Below are 10,379 nucleotides of genomic sequence, written 5' to 3'. Positions count from 1 at the left end.
TGGTGTTTATGTTCAGTCATTATACACTTGGTCCAATCTAAGTGTATAATCTTTTATAAACATACCAAAATTTGACAAATATATCCGCTGATCAAATGATTAGAGAAAGGAGTTAGAGCAAAATAATTTTCAATGTTTTCTACCTTAAAGTACAGAAATTTTACTTATTTGTGCTTTTTCATTGAGTTAAAACCTGTTGCTTGCAGCATATGCAGCGTTTAAAGAAGAATCTGATAATCGATGGTTTTATTTTCAGTAGGTGAGAAATCAGAATGTTAATCAGGGAGCTATTAATACTCGCCGCCATATTGGTGAGTGTAAACAGTCAAACTATTCCTGAGAATTGTACCTGGTCAGAGAATGACTGCGAGGAGTTACAAACATCTAAAGATTTTCCAATCAACTGTGACAAGAGACACGACAACAATGGTGGCACGGTCTACAGTTGTAAGGAGGCTTGTTCCATCCCAGACAACTTCTTTTGTAGCTACGACTACTGCATAGGTAATGTATATAGCAGTTACATACCATATATTGAGTCCTCTGATTATCAAACAGGATCTGGTAGAGTTCCCAAGACCTTGCTTAGCTATGTTGAACATCAGAGTATGTGAGTATAGTGCATCACAGTATAGCATTACAGAAGAGAATATTACATACGTGTAGATGATATAGTAATATTGATTATATGTACTAGTGCTGGTAGTACTGTGTGTTGTGAAATATCAACATATGTAATAGGTATGTGCACAGTTATTCTTACATCCAGAAAGGTTATTGAGTGGTGCAGTGGTAGTGGGCTTGGTGTCACATTGAAATATTGAGGTTTTTTATTGTTACTTTACATTAGAGACACAATGTACACATTTCATGATAGAGTGAGAAATAAAAACGAGTGATGAAGCTTACTCTAATTTAAAATAAAGACAAGTATTGTAACTTACTCTAATTTATACTTTATACCATTTAAATTAACTTCATTCACATAATATGTGCTATTTATATGTCTTATTTATAATTTCTACCAGCTACTTAAACTGTGTTTCCAGACTTGTTTCGAGACCATTTAAATGTCATGTTTATAGAGTAGAATGCATTCAAGTTGGTGTATCTGTACTTTCATCGTGTCTGTATGTTTTGTAGGCTATCGTAGCTGGTGTTTAACATCTAAATCTTCCACTCCAATGCTCACTTCTACGCCTCCTCCATCATTTCCTTCAGCTTTACATTCCAGTATAACAACTGAGCGACCCAACACAATCGAAACACCCTCTCCTCAAGAAATAACCTCAAAATCTTCAGGGCCGACTGAAAGTCTATCAATCAAAATCTTTACAGCTTTACGTTCCAGTATAACAACTGAGCGACCAAACACAATCGAAACACCCTCTCCTCAAGAAATAACCTCAAAATCTTCAGGGCCGACTGAAAGTCTTTCAATCAAAAAGTTTACTTTGGAAATTGTGCTAATCGTTCTGCTCAGTTTATTTTGCTTGATCGCAATCTTCCTTATGATCGGATTCGACAAGGACAAATTCAGTAGACGTAAGTTCCTATATTAAACTAATGTTTTGCTTGGGATGTATTTATATATAAAATGAATAATATAAAAGCAGTTTGTCTTTTTTGTGGTACTTTTAGATCTTCACATATACCCTAGAGATGCTATCGTGAAAAGATATCAAAGAATATTTATTGTGCGATTGGGTCTATATACAACAAGCATTCGTTTAGTTCTATACATATCCATAAAGTTAGAGTTGCTTTCTCCATGCTGCTTTCAGTGATTTATGAATAACATGGTAATTACTCCATTGAATACCTACGAATGAATCCAACAGAACATTTATCGCAAGCACTTATGGAGTTTGTTGTAAATCAAGAGTTCAGTTATTGGTCTAAAACATTAAAATATTTATAAATATTTTTAAATATTTTTGACCAGTGTTTTTAATGTCATATTACTATGGATACAGTAATTTACTGTCAGTGGACCTCAAACAAGGTAAAACCTGAACTTCTCTAAAATTGTGAAAAGTGTACAATTGGAATCCAACCACCTCGTGTGTACACAATCACGCACTCTATCCTAAAGCATCCTTAATAATAATATTATTAAGGATGCTTTAGGATAGAGTGCGTGATTGCATACGCACGAGGTGGTTGGATTCCAATTGAACACTTTTCACAATTTTAGAGAAGTTCAGGAAACCAGTGCTTTTACATATTATGTAAAAGTACTGGTTTCACACATACAGTTATATTGTTGGCATGTACTTACATATACATAAAAACCTGAATGAGATGGTCATAGGATTTGCAGTTCTTAAAAGACAGCACATGAAAAAGTAGTCATTGATTGAACTGTTGGAACTGTTTTTTTATTCCATATGCCTGGTTTACACAAGGGTGAATCTCTAACATTACTGAGGAGAAACACTAGTTTTGCTTGGGTGGTCACACCATATCAACATTTGTTCAACTCGCTCACCCAGCCAATAATAAAGCAAGTTATATTCTGAGCGAGCCTGAACATAATTACTTTTGGTTTGAACAGATCTACTATTTTGGCCGAAATAATTTTGTTACAAGGTTTTGTTATAGGTTTCGTTAAAGATTTAGAGATTTCTCTCTGTGTGAGTTACCCTAGGCTTTAGTATTTCTTTATCTTGCTGTATATGCATGCAGTAGACCCGTGTGTTGGATTATGGAAAATTGTAAGCTTTTTTTTCAAACACTGTTTATTTTAAAGATATAGTTGAGTTAACAACTCAAATTAACCCTGTATAATATTAGTATTTTCACAGTGATAAAAGAGCGCTAGCGAAAGGAGAACCACTGATCATAGTGTAACAAGGAGATATGATAAACTATATTTTGGATTAGCTAGTTTGAAGATAGCTCCATGTTGTACTCATGTTTTGTAGGAATAAGCAGATGCCTACGCTGTCTCTGGTCTCCAAGTAAATATAATGGTAACTATTATATTTTTACAACATGTACATATTTGTTTATTTTGTGATATAGTAGACGAGGTCAGAACACAAAAGCATCACTTCTTTAAAAATTATTTGCAAGCCGATGTATCTTTTTCAAAATTCTAAAGATTTATACCCAAGCATTCAACAATCATTCAAGAGTTATGCTGAATGTACATTTACCAAAAGTTGGACAGAGTTTGGCAAACCTTTTATGGAGTGAAAAGTTTCAGAAATTTTTAAAAAATTTTAAAAAATTAAATGATTTGCAGCGTGAACTAGCTCAATTCGTAAGGGATCATTTGGTTGCAATAATCAATCAAAGCAGATTGACTGCAGTTCTCCTTTTCATGCAGAACAAGTTAGACTGCGGTAATAGACAATAAGAATAATTTGCATACTTGCACGTGTAATATAAATCAGCAGTGTATATCAGTCAACATACAAGTATTTACATGTACATACTTGTATGTCGACTGATATACAAGTATATATACTAGGTGAATGCTCAGCAATGCACTGGTAATGAAAATAATTACCCACTAAATTTGAGGAACTTATGCTAGTAGCTTAATTTAGTCAAAGAACGATAGTTCCAACTCCAGTTTGTTGTCTACATGTCTAAATCTGTATATGTAAGTACATGTAAGTCCATAAAATATCTAACTAATCTTTATATCTGTTTTCTACATTATTTAGACCAAGCTGCCTCAGCAGAGAATAGTGATATAGAAAGAAATCAAGGCAGTGACAACGAGGCAGCAGAACGGGGTATGGAGACTGGAGACTCTTTTGGTAAGCTTTCCTTGTTTTAATAACAGGTAATGACTAACAGTAATGCCAAAGTTTCTATTACAATAATAACATAACGATGATACTTGTTGTTCAAGAACCTAAAGTGAGACAGCCTAGTCATAGCTTTGCCTAATAACCACGATCAAGTTTTGTCGATTTTAATCTTGAAACATCCTGGCAGTCAGATCACCTCAACCATTCAAAACAAACCGCTAATCACAGAAAAATACCAATACTTTATGATAAAATCCACTAGGTTTCTGAGCAAGTTCCTTATTAACCAAACTATAATTGTGTTAGGCAGCTGAGTATGATGCCGAAACAGTTGGCAGCAATTCATATAGTACATAGAATCATTCACAAGTCAGCGAGACTAATCAGGCATAAGCCTATTGTACTCATGACACAAGCAGCCAACGAAATCAGGAGCAAACAATTGACATCAAATGAGAGTCGGAAGTTGTGTTTGCTTAGCCTACTCACCACACAGTATGGTTATCTTGAGCATTACATCACGTCACGTAACATTCCCAAATACTTGAAAAGTGGTATTCCCACTAGTCAGAGCCGTGATATTCCTACTAGTCATAGAGCCGTGGTAGTCCCAATTGAGTAATGGTTTTCCATGAGAGTAACAGCATGTTATCTTGAGCTATTATGTCACGTAATCTACGAAGCATTATTCTCGCATGTATTGGCTGTACTGTTTATCTTTAACAATACCATGCTAGCCTCAGATCATTTATTTACTACACCATACTACATGTACAAGGGCTAATTGATAACTTGCATTGAGTGGTTATTCATTAGAAGCAGCTAAAAATAGGAAGTCCTTATACAAGTCTAAAATATCTAGATTTTAAAAACAACAGCTGCAATTACAGCTTTAAATTTTTAAAAATCATTAAACGATTTGATATTGCAAAGAGACGATTCACGATATTTCGTGATATTATTATGTAAAAAAGTTGTAATTTTTTGTTAATGCTTTTTGCCTATTTCAACTTGAAAAGAAACTGCTATGCGCTCGAAACGTTTATTTCATGAACGCCCATAAGTACGGAAGGCCTCGAAATGAGGCAGGATGATTTAGCTCCTGTATAGCTTGCAAAATCATTAGGTGTGAGATAAATTGCCATGACACAATTATATTGTTTATATGATTAGTGGTATGTTTTTAAATAGTGGTGATTTTCAAATCATCTGCCTTACAATTAGCTACTAAACAAATAATCGCCACACTAGAAGTCAAAAACATTATTATTACATAACATATACTTGGCAGCGATGGCACAACAGTCAGCTCACTCTGCTGACAAACAGAATGATATAGCTAGGCTAATAGGAAAGATCAGCCGAGACGGATCCAAAAGAGATTATAAACAAACTCTTGATGAGTTTTTGAAGGTCATGGATGGAAAATTGAAGGCTGAACCTGCATATTGGCTTACTGTTTACAAGGTGATTATACGCTTATAGTACACCTACATCAGTAATTAGTACATGTATTGTTATAAACTTGGAGTGGTTTGTAATAGCTTCCGGTCACACTCACAGAAAGGAGGAGATCGAGTAGTAGGAAAATGGCTTTACAAAAAATGGTCTTTCAGAAAATGGCTTTACAGAAGCATGGCAGCTAATAAATGACATTTGCATGTACCCTCAAAGTGTTCCTTGTAGTGTTCCTCCAAGTGTTTCTCTAAGTTTCCAAACTATGGCGTTTCGTGATGGTTGTGATTAACTGTTCGTTTTTTAGCTTTTAAGAGCTTGTAATCACCTTTCCACATATTTTGTACCTACAACACAGCAGAGTAAAACACGGTGAATCTTTTAATACCAAACAACTGTAATATGAATTTTGTTGCAACTTGCAAGTCAACCTTTAAGCTTTGATCTCCCAGTCCTCTAGTGCTCAAGGTTATGCCTGCAGCAAATATTCCATTGATTGAATACAACCGATAAAAGAGTTTAATTCAATAATATATTTCATTTATTAATTAATTTATCAATTAAATCAAACTACTTTAGCAGTCACAATTAATAATGAATTGAATTATTATTGCTCCAATGAATTATTTGTATCTAACTTCAACCCAAAAGGAGAGCAAACTCTTTACACTATAAAACTAGATGCTCTGCACCTCTTATCATTCTGACACAGTCACTGAGCTGAATATCTGTATTCTAGCATTGGATGGAGTTAAAACGGTCAGTAGACAGCAGACCGAGTATGCACAGGCAGCTGTCTATTGAAGAGCCAGCGAACATCCCATCTGCTTCACAGCAGACTCCTCGGGTATGTTTTTACAGGATATTTAGGAGAATGAAGCTGTACTAGTTTTACATTCTGTACTCCTCTGCATGAATGACTATGGCTCACTTCCTTGAGAGCATCTCAAAGCTCAAGTTGTGTGAAATGGATTTATCCATTTGAGGAATAAAAAAATCAGCTGTTGTGTCTAGTGTATGGCTGTGCACACGAAAGTTATTCCACTGTTTAGCAACGTGCTTGTTATAATCAGCCGTATACATGACCGGCAATCCGTGTTTGTTTTTGTGATGATTCAATCGCTTTCATGCCATTCGAAACTTAACAATATAGTCACTGACGCATTTACTTTACATGAACCTAGCCGTTCTAACAGTGCAAAATCGGACCAGCGACTGTTCACCATTGTATTGCGCTACTTAATCATGTTAGGATATGTCAGCCATGGAATAAAGTAAGCAGGTGAACATGGAGGCCACTTTGATTGTAATCTATACTGTGGCATTTGTGGAACTCGCAGATAACATTGCCTGAGTTGTAAATAAACTCAATTCGCTGGACCACACTCTAGCTTGCAAGAAATAACTTGCTACACTAGTCTTATAATGAATAGAACTTTGCAAACATTGAAAAACTAAAAAGTCACATTGATATCTCATTCAAGTGCACTTTCCCACTACATACAGTGCCTATAGATTTCCTTTGTGCTGTCACTTTAAAATAAATAGATGTGATTAGACTATCTTCCTTGCAGTTACATTATTCTCTAGCATTAATCTCTTCAGTTGTTTCATCTATAAAAATGTATCCATCAGATGAAACAGCAAGCTGGAAGTAAGGCTATGCTTGTGCTATTTGGTAGGAAGCTGCTAAGGATAACTCCAAAGAGATGGCAACTGTAGAAGAAAAAACACAGTTACTGGCTGGAGAGCCAGAGGAAACTGGAATCATTGATAACCAGCATGCAGGTACCTGTCAAGCACTGTCATAGGGACTGCGAGCGTAGATGGTACCATTTATTAAAACTAAAGTCAAGTCGATACATGTTGACAGCTGTCATTTTTTCTGTACTCTGTTTTCTTTTTCATCAGATTTGAGATGAAAATGTATATGGTCACACCTCTACAAATGAGTGCCCCAACATGCGAAAAACTCGAGACACGTGCTGAATTTCTAATAAGTCTTTTCCTTGAGATATCCTTGAGATATGAGCGTATGAGCTGGTTTTCAATGACCACTACTCAAAAGTTATTTATAGATCTTCTCATTTAATCAGTTGGTGATACAAAAAATAGTAAAATGGAAGCATCTAGAACAGAAAAGCACTCGCTCAGCACATTTTTTATTAAGAATTAATTAATTATTTCGCTATTAAAATATTAGTTAATTTATTAACAAATTAAATTAATTATTGAATTAAGTAAATTAATTATTACATCAATTTATGAAATACAGTAAATAAATAAATTAATCAATTAAATAATGATTAATCATTTAATTAATTTATTGATTAATTTAGTAACTAATTCTTAAATTAATTAATTATTAAGGTTTTTGTTGAAATTTGTCTTTGTTGTAGTTATTAGAATCGATGCTGTGGACTTTACAGATATTAAGCTCTTTGACATACTAGTAATGGTGCAATGGTCTACTCATCACACAGGTATGTAAGGACATGTAAAACTATCAGAATGGCGCTGTCTCATCTCGTAACCTTGACAACGTTTTGTATATATTGCAAATATAATTACAATATAGTTCGGTAATATATTTAATCTACTACTAGCAGCATTAACGTCTTTGTTCATACAATATAGTAGGGTGAATACACAAAGAGCGTACACAAGTAGTACGGGTACACACAAGAGTGTACACAAGTAGTACGGGTACACACAAGAGCGTACACAAGTAGTACGGGTACACACAAGAGTGTACACAAGTAGTACGGGTACACACAAGAGTGTACACAAGTAGTACGGGTACACACAAGAACGTACACAAAGAGTGGTACAGACCAAAATATGTATTGACTCTAGATCTAGGATGCTGCCATTTGTTGACAGCATGTTTGTGTCTGAATTAGTTAATTCTGTGAGCAATGAGCACACAGTTCAACTTTTTGATAGTAATTAGTAATGGTAACTTACCATTACTAATGGACCATTGACCAACATACAACCAGTACATGATATTAGCTGCTAAAAATAAAAAACTCTTGGAGTATTTAGAAGAACAGACTTGCTTCCACGTCTTTCATAGCCACTAACCAATCAACAAGTTGCTTATCCAACGTCCTTGACCTATGACACCAGTTTGTGTAGCCACTTTACTTATCAAAGTATGGAATGTTTCTGTATCTCTACCAAAGAAGTTCTTGTATTCCATACTTTGATCTTGTGTTTATTCTCATGTTAGGTAGTATCTTAACAATTCTATTTTGTAGATATCCACGCCTTTGAAATGCCCTACCTACACTTACCTTGAGACAGTGTTTTACCAGTTAATAGATAGGTGACGATTCACCTCAAACAACCGTTCAACCATTCTCATATGAAGATGCTAAGAGAGAGCCTGCAAGATAGAACTCACCATTACGGATAGAAATCATTCAAAAAGGAACAGAAGAACATGCAAACAGACATATGAATAGCTATCGAGTCTTCATTATTGTACTGTTTAGTATTGAAATGTATAGTTCCTCTGTTTGGATAGGAACGTCGTGTGTGATCAGAAATTAGGATAGTGTTGTTATTTTCAGCCAATTAGCAATAATAAAAGGTCAGTGGGGTCATGAAATGACACACAGCTGCTTTGAAATGGGTAGCCCTCAAAAGGGCCAATGATAATCCGCTGATAGAGTTGTTAGCGTAGCACGTTCCTGTTAGTGGAACCAAGCAGACTAAAACTTTTCTCAGAGTGTTTTAACAAAGCAACGATGCTCTATGCTTGGTTACATCTATGCTTGGTTTAGTGTTTCTATTGTCGGCATGGCTTTGTAACATCGGTAATATCTTCAACTAAGATTGGTGCAAAGCACAATGTAACTGCTCTCCCAGATTGATAGTAAAAGTCTCATACAGGGGCTTTTAATGATTTTATATATAAGTTTATTTATTCCTGTAGGCATCGTCCTCATAAACACTGTAATACTACATAGAACTAGTACAAGGCTAGACTCGCATATAAATGAATGATTAACAATTGACAAAACATAATTCTATACAAGTAAAATGTGTAGTGAGTTTTAGCTGACATTCTTACTATTACCCATGATAGGCTGCGGAGCACAACATGATTCATTGCTGACTTTGTAGTTATGCTATATTAGCCTAGTCTAGTTCATTACTAGCGTATTGTGTTCTGTGGTTGCTTTGTTGTTGTCAGATTGTCTCTGGCACTGCAAATCTAGTAGTGAAATTATTTGGTTAAATAGTACATGCAAATAGATAAGAGAGGTTAGTCGTCTTAACCTTCTTGTAAGATTACCTAGAGTGGGTCATCTCTATGCCAGTTACATCTATAGGTAATTAATTCTATAAAAAGAGCGTAATATGGAAATCATATTTCTGTATAATAGGAACTAGCTATTCATCATAGCTATATCACCAAATCACCCAGTTGGTAGGCAAATAAAAGTCAACATGTTAGTTGTAACTATTAATTTTAAATTGTTCATCACAGTCTAACAATAATCAATTCTTTAGGGTAACACCCACAAAAATGGAAGGCATGCAAAATCCTTCACAATGTCGCACAATCACCAATATGAAGTGCTGATAGCAGCAAAAAATTATAATAAAAACAGTAGAGACAACACTTTGCTATTCAGAATTTAAAATACTGACAAAACAGAATTTTATACAAATAATGTGTAGGAAATTTTAGCAGTAAATTTTAAAACTTTAAAAACAATTTTTTCAAATTATTTAAATTGTAAACAGTAGAATTTTAAGCAGTAAAGGCATAACACTGCTATTCAGAATTTAAAATACTGTACTTTAACAGAAATCAAGTTAGAAATACAAGCAAGCTATATAAAATATAATAGTCAGCAAGTAACATACCTCTTTCACTTTTTCTACGAGAGAGTTGGTAGTAATGCAAAGTTGTTAAGCTATGATACTGCTAAATAACATTAATAAGATACACAGCTTCGCAGTCTGAGGAGATTTGTTAGAATGAACCAAAAAGAAGGCAGTTGCTAAACATCTAGGTAAAGCTATATGATAAACACCCTGCCTTGGCAGTGACAACACATAAGCAGTAGGAGTTTGAAGGTGCTATACAATTACCACATTTGTCTGGGAACAGGTTTAATGGCACTCTGTGTTCAAATG

At 34.7% G+C, this 10,379-nt stretch overlaps 1 protein-coding gene across 1 annotated transcript; it reads left to right on the top strand.

Moving 5' to 3' along the window:
• Positions 1-272: 272 nt before the first annotated feature.
• On the top strand, positions 273-8,838 carry LOC137393982 (uncharacterized). Its single transcript, XM_068080698.1, has 9 exons — positions 273-504; positions 1,144-1,545; positions 2,928-2,975; positions 3,678-3,773; positions 5,059-5,234; positions 5,962-6,069; positions 6,905-7,010; positions 7,622-7,705; positions 8,486-8,838. Exons 1-9 carry the CDS (start codon positions 273-275, stop codon positions 8,524-8,526), a joined length of 1,293 nt encoding a protein of 430 aa, XP_067936799.1. The 3' UTR covers positions 8,527-8,838.
• The last annotated feature ends 1,541 nt before the right edge of the window (positions 8,839-10,379 follow it).

Source organism: Watersipora subatra, chromosome 4, assembly GCF_963576615.1.
Source record: "Watersipora subatra chromosome 4, tzWatSuba1.1, whole genome shotgun sequence".
NCBI classification, from domain to species: domain Eukaryota; kingdom Metazoa; phylum Bryozoa; class Gymnolaemata; order Cheilostomatida; family Watersiporidae; genus Watersipora; species Watersipora subatra.
The sequence above is the reverse complement of the archived record's forward strand: the minus strand, read 5'-3'. Positions and strand labels throughout refer to the sequence as shown.